This window comes from Natator depressus, chromosome 1 (genome assembly GCF_965152275.1).
Source record: "Natator depressus isolate rNatDep1 chromosome 1, rNatDep2.hap1, whole genome shotgun sequence".
Classification (NCBI taxonomy): Eukaryota; Metazoa; Chordata; order Testudines; family Cheloniidae; genus Natator; species Natator depressus.
In genome coordinates this window covers 266678403-266700302 of record NC_134234.1, presented here as the reverse complement: position 1 = coordinate 266700302, position 21900 = coordinate 266678403, and the positions used below count along the sequence as shown (strand labels likewise).

General features: G+C 42.2%; 1 protein-coding gene across 1 annotated transcript in view; it reads left to right on the top strand.

The window, feature by feature from the left end:
• The window catches only part of PLXNC1 (plexin C1), a 96958-nt gene that overhangs the window by 52583 nt on the left and 22475 nt on the right, over window positions 1-21900 (top strand). The window contains 11 exon segments of the mRNA XM_074955774.1: window positions 5573-5752; window positions 6941-7028; window positions 7575-7781; window positions 7879-8073; window positions 9109-9211; window positions 12382-12483; window positions 12830-12933; window positions 15035-15088; window positions 15536-15660; window positions 16219-16417; window positions 17628-17774. Coding sequence (XP_074811875.1) covers window positions 5573-5752; window positions 6941-7028; window positions 7575-7781; window positions 7879-8073; window positions 9109-9211; window positions 12382-12483; window positions 12830-12933; window positions 15035-15088; window positions 15536-15660; window positions 16219-16417; window positions 17628-17774 — 1504 coding nt within the window.

Below are 21900 nucleotides of genomic sequence, written 5' to 3'. Positions count from 1 at the left end.
AAAAAAAAAAAGAAGAAGAAGAAAGAAGAATGAAGAAAAAAGGGTTTGCCTGCCAACCCTGTTGGGGAGGACCCCCCAGGACAAGTGTATGCCGGCTCTCCATGCTTCAAAAAGGGCCTCAGTTGCAAGGAATCTATCCCAGTAACTGTCGGACACTCACAGTGCGTTCACTGCCTGGGGGAAAGCACATTCCACAAAAGTGTGACTTGTGCCAACAACTGAAGCCCAGGTCCAGGAAAGAGAGATTTAAGGCTTAAACTCCTGCTCATGGAGTCGGCCCTTCAACCCCCAGAATCCCAGCGGGAACTCTCACTGCAGCTTTCTATGTCATAGGGAAGTGAGCCCAGAGAGATTAGTCACTCACAGGACCACTAAGAGAAGGTTTGTGAGTCCCTGTAGCGAGCCCAGATAGAGCTGAAAACAATCCCTGGCTCCATCAATATAATCAGTACCCATGGCACGGAAGCTGGCTAAAACTGGTACCAGGACACGCATGGTACCAAGCCAACAGAACAAGCTGGACTGCCCAAGGACCCAGTGGACATGGGCAAAGAAACACCGGTACTGTAGAAGTGTGAAAGACACAGAAGATCCGCCCCAGAGAAGGCTCAGTCAGTATGGACATCTGCACTGGTACTGACTCCGGTGCACGTGGCACTGATGGACATTGTGGCCAGATCCACATCCCCGACTCCATCAGTGCAAGCCGCTCGGCACTGACAACCACTGCCAATACCTACACCATCGGCACTGCCTGATTTTCAGTGTGTGGACGGATCTTTCGGTGTCCAATGCACTGAATTCACCCTTACTTAGTACTGGAGCCCAGGTACCTTGCTCACTCAGAGCCCCGGGTTCACCGAGATCTCCTTGCCATGCACCACCATTATCACTGGAATTAGAAAGTGAGAAGGAAGACATTGGTTCCCAGTGCTCTTCTCACTTGCCATACTGGCCCAATTTCACTATGGGCATCAGGTGTATCGCCCACCTGATCCACTGTCTCCCTGGTTTGGCCATCCGTGCTAACAACCGCCAGGCCCCTACCCACCACAGTGGCCATATTGGGACTCTTGAAAGGCTCCGAGGCAGCAAGCCTTCCATGCCTCCAGCATGGCATACCAAGAAGCAAGGAGACACCCTTCTTCAGCTGTGGCTTCGAGGGCTTCTGAACCCCCAGGACAAGGGGAAGAAATTGAGGCAGAGGTGGAAGAAGAAGTCACTCCCAAGCCCATCTCTCATCATCCTCACCAAATGAGATGGTGATCCACTCCTCACCCCCACCACCATTGATGGCGGATGATTTCAAGTTATTCCAGAACTTATCACAGGAGGGTGGCAGAAGCCCTACAAATATCATTACATGAAGAAGTGACAGAGTCCCATCACAAACTGGTGGACATTTTACATTCTTCCACTTCCTCCAGAATGGCCCTCCTGTTTAATAAGGCCATACTAGATCCTGCCAGAGTCTTATGGCAGACCCCAACATCTGTCCCACCAATGGGCAAGAGGGTGGACAAAAAGTATTACGTGCCGGCAAAGGACACAGAATTTCTTTTTTCCCCACTCGCCTCCCAATTCCATCATTGTGGACGCCGTTAATGCTAAGTACTGACAGCACCAGTTTAAGTCCACTTCTTCTGACTGGGACCGGAAACATTTAGATCTGTTTGGCAGGAAAGCGTACTCATCAGCCACCCTCCAGTTCCATGTAGCAAACTACCAAGCAGTGCTAGCACAATATGACCAGCAGAACTACACAAAACTCTGTTCCTTTATTGACACACTCCCTGACTCTCATAAGGACCAATTCAAAACCATAATTAACAAGGGCCAACAGTTGGCTAAGATGTCCCTCCAGTCTGTGTTAGATGCGGCTGACATAGCAGCATGATAAATTTCCACAGCTGTTGTGATGAGACGGGCTTTGTGGCTTCATTTGTCCGGCTTCCCTAGAGAAGTCCAAACCACGGTGGAGGATCTTCCTTTTGAGGAAAAAAGTTATTCGCAGAGAAGACTGACATGTCTCTCCACACGCTGAAGGATTATCGATCCCTTGGGAGCTATACTCCCATCTATAAAAGAAAGTACAGTCCTCCACCAACGTTCAAACCCCGATCAGTGCAGTATGCATTTCAGTACTCCTCACAAAGATCTTATGAGCCACAGAGGAAGAAGCCAAGGTTCCCCAGGCGAAAGTAATCGGGACCCCAACTGACTTTATCTCAGCCCTCCACTGTGAAGTGGCAGTTTTGATGGGTTGGTCGAGGTGCCCGTAGAACACTCTCCTCGCCATCTCAAACTGGAAAACCTCGCCCATCCCTTCAGAGACCACCTCTCCCCATTCCACAGCACATGGGAACAGATAACCTCTGACAACTGGGTACTGGAGATCGTCCAGAATGGAAATGCCATTCATTTCTCCTCCCACCCCCTTTCCAAATACCCTTCCCTGTCTTTCTTCAGGGACCTTTCTCTTGAGAATCTACTACATCTAGAGGTAAACCATCTCCTCAGCGTAGGAGCCATAGAACCTGTGCCCATACATCTCAGAGGCAAAGGCTTCTACTCTTGCTACTTCCTGATACCAAAGAAAAAGAGAGCTTGGAGACCCATACTGAACCTCAGAGCGCTCAACAAATACATCAAAGCGCAGAAATTCAAGATGGTTACCCTATCAATGATTATTCCAGCATTAGATAAAGGAGATGGGTTCTCAGCCCTTGACTTTCAAGATGCCTACTTCCACATTTCTGTCATACTGAGTCTCAGACATTACCTCAGATTCATGCTGGGCCAGGACCACTACCAGTACAGAGTACTCCCATTTAGCCTCTCATCGACCCCCACGGTATTCTCCAAGGTCCTTTTGGTAGTGGCGGCCCACTGACACTTTAAGGGTATCCTGATTTATCCTTACCTGGATGACTGCTTTCTCAGGGCATGGTCCTTCACAGAAGCCCAATGAATCACTCAAAGCACACTGGATCTGTTTCTGAATCCGGGCCTGTAGATCAACAAACAAAAGTCAACCTTAACACATGTACAGATGTTAGAATTCATAGGAGCCATCCTCAACTCTGTTCAGGTGAAGACGCTGCTCTCACATCACAGATTCCACAGTCTGTCCTCATTGATAGAGACAGTACAATCCAGCCCCCAGATTTCAGCCAGACGTTGCCTACAGCTCCTGGGGCACATGGCCATAGGCACTTCGGTTATTGCTCGGGTCAGACTATGCATGAGATGCCTCCAAGCATGGTTCAGTTTGGTTTACAGGCCGAAGAGAGACAACATAAGCAAACTTGTATCGATGCTCACCAGGGTCAAGTAGTCCTTAGACTGGTGGAAGGACCCAGTAAATGTCTGTATGGGAATCCGATTTGTTCAGTCTTCCCCATCTCTACTTCTGACCACTGATGCATCCCTCACAGGATGGGGCGCACATCTCAATGGTTGCACGATAGAGGGCAAATGGTCTCCAGCAGAGACATGCCTTCACATCAACCCTCTCAAACTCAGAACAGGCAGCAACACATGCACTCACTTCTTCCTGCTGATCAGAGACATGCACACAAGGGTCATGATATACAACATGGCCTGCATGTATTTCATAAACTGGCAGGGAGGTGCCAGGTCTCATTCCCTGTGCACAAAGGCAACTCCCACAATATCCTAATATCAGCAGCCTACCTACTTCCCAGTAGGTACACAATACGACGGCGGACAGTCTCAGCTGCAGATTCCCACATGACCACGAATGGGAGATAGTCGGTGACATATTCTGACAGTGGGGGATAGTAGCAAAGACCTGTTCACTACTTACCAGAACAAGAAATGTCCACATTATTGTTCCAGAGCAGGGATTGGACTACACTCCATGGGAGATGCTCTTCTTCTTCCATGGGACAGGGGCCTTCTTTACGCCTTTTTCCCCATTCCCTCTCTTACTGAAAGTCCTGTTGAAAGTAAAAAGAGAAAAAGAAAACATCATACTGATTGCTCTCACATGGCCCAGATAGACATGGTACCCTTATCTGTCACAGCTGGTATTATATCCACCGATGACTCTTCCAATCACTCCTTATCACCTGTCACAGAACGAGAGATGCACTCTCCATCCCAATCTGTGGGTTTTCCAGCTCAAAGCATGGCTCCTTTGTGGTGCCAGCACATGGAGACATCTTGCTTTGAGGAGGTATAGGAGGTGCTGTTACACAGTAGGAAAGGAACTACTCGTCGTACCTATCTGCAAAAATAGAAAAGATTCCAGATATGGTACCAACCTGAAGGCGTCGCCCATTATACAGCCACCCTACCAGTAATCCTGGACTACCTGTTGGCTCTCAAGAAATTGTGACTCTCCATCACTAAAGGTCCATTTAGCAGCAATTGCAACCTTCCACCAAGAGGTAGAAGATTACTCAGTCTTCTCCCATCCAACTACAAAGAGGTTTCTTAAGGGCATAATGAACCTCTTCTCACAACCTACACTTCCCATTCCTCAATGGGATCTCAACCTAGTGCTAAAATACTAGGTAGACTGCCATTTGAGCCTATGGCCACTTTGGCCTTCTATTTCCAGACTCTTCCTCTCCATTGCAGATAGATCAAAAGGTACAGCGATTTCAGCTTAGAGACTCTGCAAGTGCGTCTTGGGATGTATTATACTGTTACCAATTGCGCAACGTAACACCTCACTCTGTAATATGCATGCTTTCTACAAGGCTGATCACCTCATCGGTTGCCTTTTCCAAGAGTATCCCTGTATCAGAAACCTGCAGAGCAGCGACCTGGGCATCTGCATATATCTTTGCAGAACACTATGCCATCTTGGGGGATTCAGCTGCAGATGCCAAATTTGGTGCTAATGTGCTATCATCCATATCAGACTCGACTCCAAAGTCCCTGTCTCCAATGGTGGGCACTGGTCAGGAGTCACCTACAGTGGAGCACCCATAGGGACATTACTTGAAGAAGAAGAGGTTACTCACCTGGTGCACGAATGATGGTTCTTCGAGATGTGTGTCCCTATGGGTGCTCCATGACCCACCCTCCTCCCCTCTACTTTGGAGTTTTTGTCATTGACTCTGTGGTAGATAAGGAACTGAGGAGGGTTGGCCTGCGCATGCTGGCTAGCCTCGTGGTAGGTGAGGAGCAACGCATGTGCGGGCAGGACGGACAGCTACCAAAGTTCTCCAACCAGCAGCGCAAGGATGCAGACACACCTACAGTGGAGCATCCATAGGGACACACATCTCAAAGAACCATCATTATTGCACAAGGTGAGTAACTTCTTCTTTCTGGGAGAGTCTTTTCTCCTCTCTCCGCCTCTTCAGTTTATGGCCTGCCTGCAGTAACATGGAGAGATGATGGGGGCTTCTGTCAGTTTGTTCACTGCTACTTGGACTGCATTGCATGGGAGCTCTGATCAGACCCAGGGATTCTACAAGATCTTCACTTGGGGTCTATAAACAGCCACATGTAACTCTAGAGTCTAGAGCTTGAGTGTCTCTGTCATAGTTAAAATGCTGCAAAAACATCTGCACTGTTTTTCTTTCTCCTCCAGCATACAAGTCAGCAAGGTGTTAAATGACACACACGTGAGATTCTCTCTCCCACCTCGACGCAAAGAGGCCAAGAGTGTATGCATAAAGGCCAATGGCGGTAAATGTTCACCACCAATCACAGTATATTATGTCTCTCAGCCATCATGTACTAAAATGGAGCCAAATATCACTTGGGCCAGGTAATTCTTGTTTTTGTTTTTTGTTTTATTTTTTATAGATTTAATAAAGCTTAGTCATACTATGTTAATATTAGTAAATTTAACTGGCTGTCGGGTCCTCGGCTGATATAAATTGGGTGTTTATAACTGTGTATTGGTTTTCAGTGAAGCTGTAATCATTTACACAAGATAAGGTTCTGATCCAATAATCCAGTTAAGCACTGCTATAACCCATTTGGGTGTAGGGCAGGGAAGAATTTAGCCCAATGAATTGAACTGAAGCAATATTTAACATGCAGAGATGATCACTGTAATTTAAAAAATATATATACATTTGTGGTAAAGTACAAAACTATTTTTAATCCTTCTTAATGGTAAATGAAAAATAAACCTTGGTACTAAACTGAGTTCTAAAATGAGAGTGCCAGGGTAGCACAAACATATTTTGATTTCCCCCCATGATTTATTTTGGCCATACATTGTGAATTTCCCCTTCATCTCCTGAAAACTAGCTGCAGAGATTCTCCTTTACATTAAAAATATCTTTAAAAAAAAAGAAGTGAACTGAACATAAAAATGAAAATTCCCCTTCCTTGAGTAATATGTATGAAATGCCCCCACTGATTTGTCTTTAGGCCAAAGTGCCAGATGCTTCCTGTGAGGTGCTCTACACCTTCATCTCCTACTAAAAGACAACAGGAATTGTGCATAGTCCTAGGTTGCTCCAGGAGCAGCAAAACAATGTGATGCTCCTTGCTCAAGGTAGATCTTTGGCTTATGCTCTGGCGTTAGCCCTCAGTGAGCACAATTTTGGTTAATACAAGCAAATGCATTGTTGCTACTTGAATGGAAGAAAATGTATGACTAACTGAGAAGTATTATATGCCTATAGATTATTAGATCATTTGGGGCTTGCATTGGATCTCTCATGAGCAAACAGGATTTGCACCATGAAAGAGGCATGTAACTATATTGTATCTTTGAAAGTACTTTCAGCTTAATTTTGTGTAACTGGAAAATCAGTCATACAAATTACCTAGTCCTGCAACTTGTTTTTATCTAGTGTTACCAAGGCAAAACGTTATACACTGTGACTAGTAGTTTCTTCTTGAATAAAAAGTTTGAAATGTAAACAGCAAAAACAAGATATGTATTTATTTGTGGGGAAAAACTAACATTAACCCTTCCATTTTTTAATTTTTTTTATAGTGGCGGTCGCAAAATAACCCTCTTTGGGAGAAATTTTAATGTGACAGACAGTGTCATTATTTCAGATGACCAGAGACTAAATTTTACTGTAAGTCTTGAACTCCTTTGCAATAACACAGTACGTGTTTTTAAAGGACTCACTTTTGTTCTTAAGCTCTTTCAAAAGCTTAAGCACATGCTTAACTTTATTCATGTGAGTAGTCCCATTGAACTAAATGGGACTACTCATATCAGTTAAATTATGTGTGTGCCTAAATATTTGCAGAATCAAGGTCTAAAATAGTTATTTCCCATGCATAGTTCTCCAAGGCCTCAAAGTTCTAAGGATTCTCCCTCCTATTTTCCTGTTTCTTCACTTCCCAAAAGGCCTTGCAGCAACCCTCTCCATCACCAACATAGACGCAGCCTTAGAAGAGTGCATGGCTGGTGCTATGATTGGTACTTAAAACGACAAAAATGACCAATACAGAAACTACTTCAAATATAGTACACAGCGTATTGCTCTTAAATAGAAGGTTTATCAGTTTCCCATGTGATGTCAGCAGGATTTTAAAGTGCTATTGAGTGCCTCAGTTTCTCACTGTCTGTACCTTGGAGTAGTTCAGCACTGACAGTTTTGCTGTTTTTTCCCTAGGTCTCTGGATGTCCTGGAAGTACTTCTCCATGTAGTTTCCTAACACCAGATGTTAGCCTTTCAAAAGGGAGTAAAATTGTTAATGTGTCACTAAAAGTGGAAAATGTCCTTATACCTTGTATTAAATTACAATATTGTCCTGACCCTATATTTATTGACTATCAACTGCATACTGAGATGGACCCCCATCTGGAATTAAAATTATATGTAAGTTTTTAAAAAATCAAACAAAAATTCACATACGATAGTTTTAAGTTTTACCACATTTAATAATAGTTTCCCATTTCAAATTTGTACTCTTCAGAAAAAAAATGACATCTTAGATATTTCTGAAAATGAGATTGGCGTTACTCTTACTCACATGATGAATGGTACACTTTTGGAAACTATAATCTTCAGTGTTCAAAATATTACCAAAACTCCAGATCGTAGTACTATACTGTGCAAAGTCAAAAGGGAAAAACCAGGCAAGATTGAGTTATCCACTGTGAAAGTTTGGGTGAGTAAAAATTCTTTCTGTGGTGATTTAACATTGTTTGGTTTTTATGCTTATAAAATAGGTCCAAAGATGTTAATCAGCTGATCATAGATATCCTTTATAATTAAAGAGTGAAATAGCATTATAATATATCTTACCTAAAATATTTCACAGCCAAGTTGTGACGCTGCACAAGCTCAGGTTTAGGTGAACTTGCAAGATCTGTCCATGTGTATCTGATAAACTGTACGAAAACTTCAAGACCTGTGGGTTTTCACAGTGTCTCATGAGGAGTTCAAGGGACTAAGTTCTGCTCCTCTCAACCTCCCTGGAGCAGAACCAATGCAGAAGAGGGCAAGATGCATGCTTTGCAGCTGTGCCATCTGTACCACCTTCAGGGTGTGGTTGGTTGAACTGTAGCTCCATTGGTTGAAGTAATTCCCCATGGAGGATGGGGAGGTAATTCAGGGGCTGGGCTAGAGAGGTGCGAGCCTCTGTAAGGGCAAGGAAGGGACCTAGGTTTGGTGCAAGGCCTCTACCAGAAATGTTGTTTTTCTTTGGTGTTGACTTGAGCCTTACATTTGTCTTTCTGCTGATCAGGGTAGACATCTGCAGTGAACAGAGCAGTTTTTGTCTATGAAAACTTGTTTTTACTCTCTTGAAAATGCCAACATCTTTGTTTGCAGTGATTCTGGTGAGTGCAGATACTTGGCTGGTTTGAGGCCAAAATCTGCCTTTGCTTACACCACATTAATTTCAGTGTGTCTAGCCTGAAATATAAGTGATGGCAGCATTTGGCTGGTTGTGAGTAGTTTTACATTTTTCACACAGCACAGTTCTGTTCTTTTGGTTTAACATAAGATATGGTAAATGTTATGTTTGGATCAGTTCATATATGTTTTTCCAAACTGCTTTTTCCTTCCCGATGATTTACCTAGTCAGGGTTCATCACTTCAGCTGAAGAGACCAGTTGCTTTATCCACTGAACATGATCTTCTGCAAACATGGACTAGAGTAGTTGCATTCCACTAATACAGCTGTCTATTTTTCCATTAGGTCAGATTAGGAAACTTTACGCAGGAAATTCAAAAGAAATCATTGCACAAGTATTTGTATGTTCTGACTTTGCTTCCTATCTTATTACTGAGTGTAATTGTTGGTAAGTACTGTTATGCATTATTAGTTTTTGATTTGCTGAAAGAGATAATTACTGGGTATACCTTAAAAGTGTCTGGGATTGTCCAGGATGATCACAGAAAGTCTGATATTTTCCCCAGGTCCAGTTGGGAACAGTTAGGTAGATTATTTTGCTCTGGTGGTAAAGTTCATCATCACAGACTATAAGATGTAACAAGGCTGTTTCAGTTGTCAGTTCTTCCAGGAAATGCACCATGTGGTCATGCAAGATCTAGGAACTACAGCCCAGATCCTCAAAGGTCTTTAGATGCCTAATTCACATTGACATCAGTGGGAGTCGGGTGCCTATATACCGCTGGTGATCTGGGCCTACATTCCTACATCACAAGTTAGCGCCTTCCCAGTTGTCAAAACAAAGCCCCCAAAGGGCGAGTGTCCCAGCACAGTGATCATCAAACAATGGTTGTGATCATCCCATTTTAGATGACTCATTAGTTTAATTAATTGTAGTTAGTTTGGTGAGGGGGTTATTTTTCACCCCTTCTTTTCATTATTTTAATTCTTCCATATTTTTACTCCATCATATTTTGTAGTGAGAGGCATGTCTCAGCCTTTACTGCTACCCTTGTCAGTGCCTCTCCTCTCTCACAAGTGTTAACTAAGCAATTTGGAAATACACATGCCAACTTAAAATATTTCTCTTTCTTGTAAAATCAGTCATGTTTGAAGAGTTTTATTCCACCTTCTGTCAGATTCTACGGCTTAGCATGCAGATTTGAGTGTGTTATTTGTTAAAAGAAAGTCAGCCTGATAATTCTGAGATCTAAATAAAAGGAGTGTGTTATTAAAGAGTGCCTTGCACAATGGGATACTATTGTTAGCGGACTGTGTCATAAGCAGTCAAGCCTAGTTGTCGGAGTGGGAGTCAGGCCTAGGGTTCGGAAGGGGAGTCAGGCCTGGTGGTCGGAGTCTGAAAGCCAGAGCCCAGGGTTGAGAAAGGATTAGAATCAGGAACCAGGGCTGAAGGCAGAGGTGAAAGTAAGCCAGTATGGTCCAGTATGGCTTACCAGCAAGAGCTGGTATGGCGTACCCGACTGGCTTCCCCAGGCCGGCAATTTAAAGGGCCTGGGGCTCCCGGCAGTGGCCAGAGCCTTGGGCCCTTTAAATTGCAGCCAGAGCCCCGCTGCCGGAGCCCCTGGGTAGCGGAGGCGGCTGGGAGCCCCGGGGCTCAGGCGGAGATTTAAGGGGCCTGGGACTCCACTGTGGTAGCGGCGGCTGGGAGCCCCTGGCCCTTTAAATCACCGCCGGAGCCCCGCCGCCACTACCCCAGGGCTCCGGCAGCGGGGTTCAGGCAGTGATTTAAAGGGCTGGTTCTGAGGCAGGAGCAAGGCTGGGACAGGACAGGAACAAGGCTGGGTACAGAGCAAGGTCTGGGCTGGAGCTGTGGAGGAGGAGAGCAGGAGCAGGGTGTGGCAAAAGATGAGACAGAGAATCAGTTCTGAACCACGTCTCACAAACTGCAAGCTTAACTGAAAGCAGCTGAAGAAGTGTTCCTGTCTCTAACACTCAGATGCCCAACTCCCGATGGGGTCCAAACCCCCAAAAAATCTGTTTTCCCCTGTATAAAGCTTATACAGGGTAAACTCATAAATTGTTCTCCCTCTATAACACTGATAGAGAGAGATGCACAGCTGTTTGCCCCTCTCCCCCCACGTATTAATACAGGGTCAGTAACCTTTCAGAAGTGGTGTGCCGAGTCTTCATTTATTCACTCTAATTTAAGGTTTCGCGTGCCAGTAATACATTTACGTTTTTAGAAGGTCTCTTTCTATAAGTCTATGATGTATAACTAAACTATTGTTGTATGTAAAGTAAATAAGGATTTTAAAATGTTTAAGAAGTTTCATTTAAAATTAAATTAAAATGCAGAGACCTTCCCCCCCTAGACCCGGGCAGTGTGAGTGCCACTGAAAATCAGCTCGCGTGCCATAGGTTGCCTACCCCGTATTAATAGATACGCTGGGTTAATTAATAAGTAAAAAGTGATTTTATTAAATACAGAAAGTAGGATTTAAGTGGTTCCAAGTACTAACAGACAGAACAAAGTGAATTACCAAGCAAAATAAAATAGAACACGCAAGTCTATGTCTAATACAGTAAGAAAACTGAATACAGATAAAACCTCACCCTCAGAGGTGTTCCAGTAAGCTTTCTTTTACAGGCTAGTCTCCTTCTAGTCTGGGTCCAGCAGTCACTCACACCCCCTGAGGTTACTGTCCTTTGTTCCAGTTTCTTTCAGGTATCCTTTGGGGGGTGGAGAGGCTATCTCTTGAGCCAGCTGATGACAAAATGGAAGGGTCTCCCAGGCGTTTAAATAGACTTTCTCTTGTGGGTGGATACCTCTCCCTCCCTCTGTGTAGAATTCCAGCAACAAGATGAAGTTTTGGAGTCACATGGGCAAGTCACATGTCCATTCATGACTCAGAACGTACAGGTAGCAGCCATGGTTCACATGCTACCTTGAACGTCCTCACATAGACTTCTTATGTGGATTGGAGCCTTCGAAGATCCATTGTCTGTTAAGTGCTTCTTCTTTGGGCACTTAACTTGCAAATTCCTTTCTAAAGAAGCTGACCAAATGCCTTATTAAGGTTATTTAAAATCAAACAAGTATACAGCCAATATTCATAACTTCGACTACAACAATGACACATGCATACAAATAGGATGAATCTATTCAGTAGATCATAACCTTTACATAGATATGTTACATGGCATATGTAGCATAAAACATATTCCAGTTATGTCATATATACATTCATAAGCATATTTCCATAAAGCCTTATGGGGTGAACCATCACACCGGCCTGCTGGCTTCCTCAGCTAGTCAGGCAGAATGGTCTGTCAGGAAGCCTTGCTGGTTTGTTAAGGTGTCAGGAATACAGAGCAGGTGCAGCTACAGGGCTTTACTCCTGAGGCCTGGTCTATGACTAGGACTCCTCCGTGCTACTAAAATGGAAATTAATAATAAATAATAATAATAATATAATAATTCAGAAGAACGTTACTGGAGATCCTATTTTGTCTTACACTCATTTTCATTTTATTGTTAGTACTGGTATATAAAGCAGATTTGTTTGGCTTATTTCTATATTCAGTATCTGATACAATTTTCTTTCAATTTTTTTTTAGTGGCAATCATAGTAACTAGGTACAAATCCAAACAGTTAACCCGTAAACTGAGTCAACAAATTGAACTGTTAGAATGTGAAATTCGGAAAAAAATACGTGATGGTAGGTCTCACATTTTTAAAATATTTTGTTTCATAAACTCCATTAATCAGAAATAGAATAGTTTGGAATGTGAATATCAGAGTTTCTTGTTAATGTTGGTGTGCAGTAGTAGCTAATTCTAGAAACTAATAGCATTGCATGTAACAATTCACTTCAGCAAAACTTGAAATACAAAAAACTGCATCCAATCAGTGTTTTCCATCCCACAGAGATTCAGCTAGAAAAATAATGCATCAAGTCTTAGAACTGTTTTTAAGAACATCTTTTCTGGGTCATATTGAAAGCTGTAATTGTGAAGATAATTTTGCGTTATCAAAACTAACATTCCAGGGGGTTGTTATTTCAGGATTTGCAGAACTACAGATGGATCAATTGGATGTGGTGGATAGTTTTGGAACTGTTCCCTTCCTTGACTACAAACATTTTGCTCTTAGAACTTTCTTCCCAGAGGTAAATGGTTGCTAATCTTTTAGGTGTAATCCTTCCACGGTAATCAAGGTAGTTGTCAAGTAAGGACCAAATAGCTCATGTAAATATCACCATGTGATTTTCACAGGAGACTTTGTATACTACTCCAAATCCAGTAGAACAGTGCTGGGCAAACACTGGAGGGGCGTGTTTAGATCTGTTGATTGTAGGTTCTGTAAAACTTCATATGCCCCAAGTCTAAATTTTTTAACTAATTTAACCCTAGTGTCCCCTTAATTCATATGTGTTTAATGATTGTGTGTGCCATGTAAGAGTCTCTCATAGTCTTGCCTCACTAGATCTGCCTCCCTTCATGAGACTACCATTCCTAAACCTGCATTTTATCTGTGCTTTTTATCTCTCACACGCTCACCTGTCTGTACAAAACTTAATTAAGTTAACTTAAACAGCTTGGCTAACATGTTTACATCATGGGACTTCCTCATTGGCTCAGCAAGATGAGGAGGAGGCCTTACAAGTTCTCTCTCACAAGCCTGCACATGAATTAATTTCAGTAAATTAAATTAAAAGTAGGAAATGAAAAATCAAAAGTGATGTTGACGTTCTGGTTCAAGCTACCGATTACCTTGCCAGAAATGTTTAGAGGCGTGACAGTGGTCCCAATACGGGACAGCACTAAGCACATGCTCAACTTTAAGCCTGTGCTTTAATGTTGTCCTACATAGGGACTGGCTTAAGCAAGTGTTTATATGTTGTCTGAACTGGGTCCAGTGTTACCTGCAGCATCATGACATTTAATAGCATGAGAACAATGGGGGAAATAATTTCCCTGGAATAGCTGGAATGATACCAAACTGGGGAAGAAAATACCAGACTCAAATATCTTTCAAAGTTATATTCTGAAACTAACCAAAACTAACCATGAGTTTTTAGTATAATCATCTAAGAGCATCAATATGGACAACTACTTTTCAAAAATAAATACTTAAACAGAAAATATTTTGTTGTATAACTGGCTCAAAGGAGAAGATGGCCCTAGATGGTTTGTATAGTGCCTAGTACAATGGGTTCCCAAAATTGACACTGTAATGTGAATATTACATATGAATAACAATAAAACTTTCCAAATCTGATATTGATCTCATTTACACCAGAGTAAATCAGGAGTAACTTCAGTGGAGTTACCCAAGCTGCAACTGGGAGATCATAATAGGGCTCTTGTTGTTATAAACTCTGCATTTTTTTCCTTTTGTTTACTTTTTTTTAACCAAGGATATTAACATGACAATATTATCATTATTTTTAGTTCATCTGTTCTTTCTGCTTAATCCTCATCAAAAATTTTAACTCTTTTATGAAACAAACAGGATGGGGTTTATAATGTGTCATTTGCTATCAAAGTGGTCAGGGTGACAACTGACGTACACCACGCTTATCTCATGTATTTTAAAAATATATGACCATTTTAGCTTCCCACGTTTTGTTACTTAACCCCGTATCTAGCCACCATGGCTTTGATTTTCATTATTAACTCTGGTATTTTAACTTCTGCTGTTGTTTTGTTATTTATATATGTACAGTACTGACTTGCCTCACAGGGTTGTGGCAGACTTAATTCATGAACTTTGAGATCCATGGATAGCAAGCATATGAAAAGTGTCAGCAGTAATAATAATAACTGCAGAGAAAAACTCTAAATTTGGCTAAGCCCAGGGATCCCTGACATCCAGAAGATTCATACTATTGGTATAGTGATATCTGGGAGTAATGTATTCTGGGGTGTCCTTTGCATACCTGGAAAAGCAGCAGATTTTCATGTGATGATAATAAACAGTCTTCCCTATGGCATGTTAGAATATGACTGGGCTGACAGACCTCGAGAGCCTGGGAGTGAGGGCATTCAGCAGCATACCAGTAAATCTGGCCTAGCTCAATCCTCAGTTTCTCTTTGCAGTTTTCCTTTATGTTACATGCCAGAACTTCTGCAGAAATCCCAGAATACATAAATTGCAGGTGCATTTAGAAGCCCAAATCATTTTTACTTAGCAAAGTCTGTTGCCTTGGGTAGATGCTTAGCCTTTGATATTTCTAACAGTAATACATCACCTGTCTTTTATTTTAGTCAGGCGGCTTTGCATCCATTTTCATTGAAGACATGCACACTAATGTGTCACGGGTAAGTCTGTGTAATGTAATTTTACTTTTATTTAGTGGTTATTCTTTTCTGTCTTCATTGGATCACCATAGAATCTAAGCACCTTCCAAATGATCAGATTAAATTTTCTCTACATTCCTTCCCATGTGGGGAAAAGTTACATGGCTTTATGTATATAATGTAGTAACATATATGTAGATATGAAAACAGGATCTTATAATGGGACGTATCAGGCAACTTGGAGAGAGAGAGAGAGAGAATGTGTGTGTGTGTGTGTGTGTGTGTGTGTGTGTGTGTCTGTGTACACACAGATATGCTATGGGTGAAATCCTGGCCACATTGGCAAAACTCCTATTGATTTCAGTGGGTCCAAGATTTCATCTTGTGTGTTGCTTACCCTCATTTCTAAGAATTAAGGACCTGTCATACCCAACTACAGTTTGCCTTATTTTTGTTTAACTGTTCCAGAGCAGAGACCCCAGGCGAAAGGATGAAAGCCTCACCATGTTGCATGCTTTAATTTGTAACAAGAATTTTCTTGTTACTCTCATTCACACCCTTGAAAAACAGAAAAATTTCTCTGTGAAAGACAGGTATAGTATGATTATGCCTTATAATCTTCAAGCCATAGAATTAAAAAAAAAAACCCATGGATTATGACACACACATATAGTTTTCACTACATACAAAGCAAATTTAAGCTTTTCCAAAGTCTTTTCCTTGTTCTTCACCATGAAACAAGCCATTAAAAAGAGATCAGAAGATTTATAGATGCCTATAGATACTGAACTAGCAACATACCTCACCTCAGAGCAAGCAGTTCTTGCTTTATAAATTGGAATTTTGCTTTCATTGAAATGGATGCTAGTCTTCTTCAGTATTAAATTCGGATACACAAAATATATATATTTTTTAAATTGCTGGATGGGATGATCCGGTGTACTTTAAATTTTATAGAGACTTTAGTGGCTGTTTGGGGTACCTAAAAAATGAAGGTTCAGCATATAGGCGTAACTGAACGGTGTATGTTTATTTGAACTAATTTCACAGTAAGCTGTTATAAAAGGCTTAGGATCACCTTTCTATTGTCATAGATTTGAAAAGCAAATTCCAGACCTTTTAGCTATGACTTTTTTATTTTTTGTAAACAGGTGCTTGTTTGCATCCTTCTTGACTATTGCACTACAAAGTAAACTAGTCTACCTAACCCATATTCTAGAAGTTTTGACCAGGGACTTGATGGAGCAGTCTAGCAATACGCAACCTAAGCTCATGCTAAGGCGCACAGAATCTGTCGTAGAAAAACTGCTGACAAATTGGATGTCTGTTTGCCTTTCTGGTTTTCTTCGGGTAAGTTTGACATCTTTCCACCACCTCAGACACTAGAATGAGGAATATTTTCAACATAGCACATGCTGACTTCTTCCATGCAGAACTCATGAGAGATCTGTTTGTGCATGAAACCTAACTTTCTATATTACTAATATACCCATATTACTGTCCTGATCACTTATATAGACAGCTGTCATCATGCAGAGGTAAGAAAAGAGCAACTGTATAAATGATGCTAACAATCTGTACTTGGGTTGGACTTTAGGTAATTTTCAAACCCTGACATTTTCTTCTTTGCTTCACGTATTATCATCCAAAACCCATCAGATATTTTCTTGTCATGGCAGAAGATTGTATATCCTTCTCCTCAGAAGCTATTATAGAGCTATGCTTTCAGAGAGTTTAAAGGGAGGGTATCATTTTGAAAACCTCACTTCTGTTTGAATTTTTTTGCCTATTGTTGTTACAGATAACACCTATGATTAATAGAACTGTAAGAGGTTGGGGAAAATGATCTCTCTCATTTTACAGTCTGTTTAATTTAGTTCATTTAGTTGTATTTTGTGTGCAGACAATTTTGTTGTTTGAGGTTGTACTTCCTGTTTTGTGAGCACTAATATGATGACATCTTTCCCATGCCCTGTTCTGCAGGGAGCTCACATGCTTTGCCCTAGGGCCTGCAAAATACAGCAGCAGGGTAGTTTGAAGCTGGCAACTTTCCTGGGACCCAAGTACAGAGCTAGGGGACAGTCAGAGGAAACCTGTTCTTCGTATCCCAGCCCTCTTCGTGGGGCTCAGGAACAATGGTAGCTTGGGATGGTAGGGTGCCCTACACAGGGTTGGGGAGTGAGTGACACCTGAGAGAAGATGGCAGGTCCCTCTGAGAGCTCCAGAGGCAAGCTAAGCCAGGCCAGAAGAGGCAGGGAAGGCAGGCTTTCTCCACTAGCTGCCTGCCTGTGCCCAGCATGGGGCTCTGAACTGTCATGTCAGGAGCCCCAGGTGACTCTTCCCATTTGAGTAAGAGAAACAGGAGTTGGGTGGGGATTTACAAAAGAACAGATAAACCTGGACAGAAAGTATTTTTAATTGCAGGACAGCTGAGCAACTTGGCTAAAAAGGAAGTTAGTTTGACTGGCTTCAAATTGTTGGTGTCCTACTAGAGTTCCAATGGGAATGCAGAAAAAAGAACTAAAGTTGTTGCTTGTTTGTGTTTGGTCTTATTTCTTAGGAGACAGTTGGAGAACCATTCTATAAGCTTGTGACTGCCCTCAATCAGAGGATAAACAAAGGGCCGGTAGACGTAATCACTTGCAAAGCCCTATATACACTAAATGAAGACTGGCTTCTGTGGCAAGTGACCGAATTCAAACCAGTGGTATGTTTGCCAAGCTGCTTTTCCTCCAAATACTGAAATGTTTTGAAAGACCACCCAACATTCTTCTTGTGGCAGGATGCTAAACTGAGTCTCTTAGATACTCCAGTGATGGTGATGGTATAAGTACCTAGATAGATAAAAATGGGCAGAAAATAAAATTATGATTAACACAGTTTCAAAACACAGTAGACGTGAATTAACCCACATTTCACCAATTAGATACCTTCTGCTTCACAGCAGTGATCTAATAGCCAAGCATGGTATCGAAGTCTCATGATAATTCAAGTTATTCTTATTTATAAATTATACTACAGAACATTTGCAAGTACACGATGAGGTATTGAAATAAATATTTAAAACTAGATTACATTTATCAACTGTACACAAGAAATTTTGTGATGCTGGATGCCTGAGATATTATTGTGTTTGCTTACTCAATAATCCTCAGAATTCACTAATTCGCTGTGAGCTTTCCTGTCATTAACTGCAAATTAGTAAAGTTGTAGTGTGGTGGATTTTAATTAGTTGCCTGATTAAAAACAAGGTCCCTATGAAACTTAGCTAAATCATGACATTCCAGGGTGCTGGTGTCAGAACTTTCCTCTATACATAGATTTGTTACATTCACCAAAACAAATACAACATTCTTACCATTTTGCACTTATCGCTGCAATCCAGCTACTACTGAAGATATTTTCAACCTGAATTACCAAGATACTCTTTTTTTAAAAAAAAGATGATTGCAAAAAGTTAATTAAACATGTTCTGTTTTCTGTGTACTATGAATCCTTGGATTTTCTAGGTTTTTTTACTGATTTGTAACAAATATTTGGTGCTGCACATTTAATGTTCTATGATAAAGATAGGTTTTATATGTTATAGCTAAAACTATTAACTGTTTAGATCAGAGGTTTCCCAACTGTGATCCATACACCAAATGCTAGTGGTCCATAGAAAAGTGGCTAGTCCCATGGCATTGGTTCTCCTCCTTATTTCTAGCGCTAAAACACATTGAAAGAAGTTTAACACTATATTACGGGTGAGATTTCAAAAAGCACCTAAGAGATGTAGGTACTGAGCTCTCAATGAAAGCTAATCTAATACTTTCCTGGTTTTTCAAGTATGCAATTGCTGCTGTTGCCATGTGGCCATTATCCAGGAGGGGTGCAGGGTGCGGCAGGAGTTGGGGTGCAGGCAGGGGATCAGGACAGGGAGTTAGGGTGTGGGGTGCAGGAGGGGTTTGTGGTACGGGCTCTGGCCTGGCGCTGCTTATCTGGAGCTGCTCCAGGGTGGCAGCGGTGCAGAGTGGAGCTAAGACAGGCTCCCCACCTGCTCTGGCCCTGCGCCGCGCTGCTCCGCGCACTGCCCTCCCCTGCAGGTACCTCCCCCGAAGCTCCCATTGGCTGCGGTTCCCCATTCCCGGCCAATGGGAGCTATGGAGGGGGGGTGTCTGGAGGCGAGGGCAGTGCACGGAGCCCTCTGCCCTCTCCCCCCCCCAGGTGCCTCAGGGACATGGTGCCAGTCGATTCCAGCAGCGGTGCGGGGTCCGCAGCACCATGGGGGTGGCAATCCCGCGGGCCAGATCCAGCCCACGGGTTGTAGTTTGTCCATCCCTGCTCTAGCTCATCCTTTTTCTCTTTTTCCAGGTGGATGTGCATATTATCACTTGCCATGGAAGTCACATTGGTGGCATCCTTAAAGTGTGTCCTAAATATGTCCATTGTCATCTTACTGTGTTTGATGCTTTAGTTTGGTTTGCTCTATTTAGAATTTCTGCTATTGCAAGAAACTCTTTCCAATGGATTCTTAACATCTTCCTCAGACAGTTACTTTGGCATGAGTTGATCTTATCAATTTCTGTTGTAGATTTCCATGACTCTGCTCCTTACAGGAGGACAGACATGATGCCAGTGTTAAAAATTCATACTTCTGTGTCAGTGCTAATCATGCTACTTTTCCAAATCTTTTCAAGTTTATGAAAATTGTCTGCTGCTTTTGATATTCATTGTGTGACAACTGGCATGGTGTCACCATCATTGTACATCTCAGAACCTGTATAGCTAAAATGACTTACTTCTATTGTTTCTTCATCCACTCTAGTGGTTAGTTTAGCCATATATTTTGTCTTCCTCTTGTTGACGAACAAGCCAACTTGTTTGACCATATCAGCCAAAAGCTGAGTATTTTCTTTGATTAAGTGATGGGTTGAATGAAGCTGGACAGTGTCCTCAGCAAATATGTGGTTATCCAATTGTGCTTTATCATTTGTCTATTAAATTCTTCAGTTGCCTTGTGCACTTACTTTCATAACATAGTCCATGACCAGTGCAAACAATAGTGGGGACATAATACAGTCTCTCTGTACTCTATCAAAAGCCTTCTGGAAATTTATCAAATTGATAACAAGCTGTGCTTGCCACTCCATACTTTGCTCTTTAATATGTCTGAGAACAACAGTATGGCCTGCACCTGATCTCAGGGGTCTAAAATATGCTTGTTCCTCTCTAAGTTGAAGGTCTATTTGGTTCTCGACACATTCCAGGGTGATGCTGCACATGGTTTTCCCAGGCACTGAGAGTAATGGGGTTCCTCTCCAGTTACTGCAGGTGGTAAGGTCACCTTACTTTGGCAATTTTACTAAAAAGCCTCTCTTCGCTGGGTTGGGTTCTTTTCTCCATTCCATATTCTGTCCAGAAACACAAGGAAAGTCTGGAGGGCTGTTTCATCACTTGCTTTAAGTATCTCTTCACTAATATTATCCTCTTCTGCTGCTTTCCCATTTTTGAGTTTACTGATGGCTTGTCTAACTTTTTCCCATTGTAATCTCTCCTAAATCAATGGGCTGCTCTAGAAATAGGTCTTCATCACACATTTCTAGTAATTTGCTCGGGCTTGGTCTTTTAGGCTCGAACAAGAGATCAGCTTCATGTGAAAAATATGATGAGGATTGGTCAAACCCATAAGGAAGCCCATGTCATGAAAAGTGCCTTGCTCAAGGCCACATCAGTAATGAAAATAGGACTTTGGAATGTGAGAACAATGTATGATGCTACTAAAACTGCCCAAGTAATTAAAGAAAGGGATAGATACCATCTTGTTGTCCTTGGAATCAGTGAACGTAGATGGACAAAACCACACTTCAGAGAAACAAATAACACCATCATCTTTGAGAATGTGGATGATAGACATGAAGCTGTTGTAGCAATCTTGATGTTGAATGAAGCAGATCAGACACTGACTGAGTAGGAATCCAGTCAATGGAAGTATTATTAGAGCTTGCTTTCAGACTCAATTATTCAAACTATCAGTCATGCAGTGCTATGCGCTAACCAATGAAAAGTCAGATGAGGGGAAAAAAATGCTTTTCATGATTTGTTACAGGATGTGTTAACAAAGGTCCCAAAACATGATATCATAGTGACTGTGGGTGATTTCAGTACAGAGTAGAAATGTACAGTGTAAACTACCCAATGATAGGTAGAACAATATTTTCCTACTAAAGAAGTTCAACATAGTACTCCCCAGATGATACTACAAAGAACCAGATTGACCAGGGGTGGCCAACCTGTGGCTCCAGAGCCACATGCGGCTCCTCAGAAGTTAATATGCGGCTCCTTGTACAGGCACCAACTCCAGGGATGGAGCTACAGGCGCCAACTTTCCAATGTGCTGGAGGGTGCTCACTGCTCAGCCCCTGGTCTGCCCCCACTCCACCCTTTCCTGCCCCCTCCCCGAGCCTGCCGTGTCCTTGCTCCTCCCCCTCAGAGCCTCCTGCATGCCACAAAACAGCTGATCGGGAGGTGTGGGGAGGGGGAGCTGGTGGGGGGGCTGTTGATGTATTACTGTGGCTCTTTGGCAATGTACATTAGTAAATTCAGGCTCCTTCTCAGGCTCAGATTGGCCACCCCTGAGATAGATCATTTCTGTATTTAAAACATGTTTTGCAACTCATAGGTGCATACAGGGGAGCAGACGTGGGGAGTGATTATAACCTTTGTATCGCTTAATTGAAGATCACCTTAAAGAGGCTGAAGAAAATTAAAAGACAGCTGTGCATCACCAGTGCACAATTAAAAGACTGAAACACAAAAAGTGCTTTTCAGCTTGAACTGAAGAACAGGTTCAG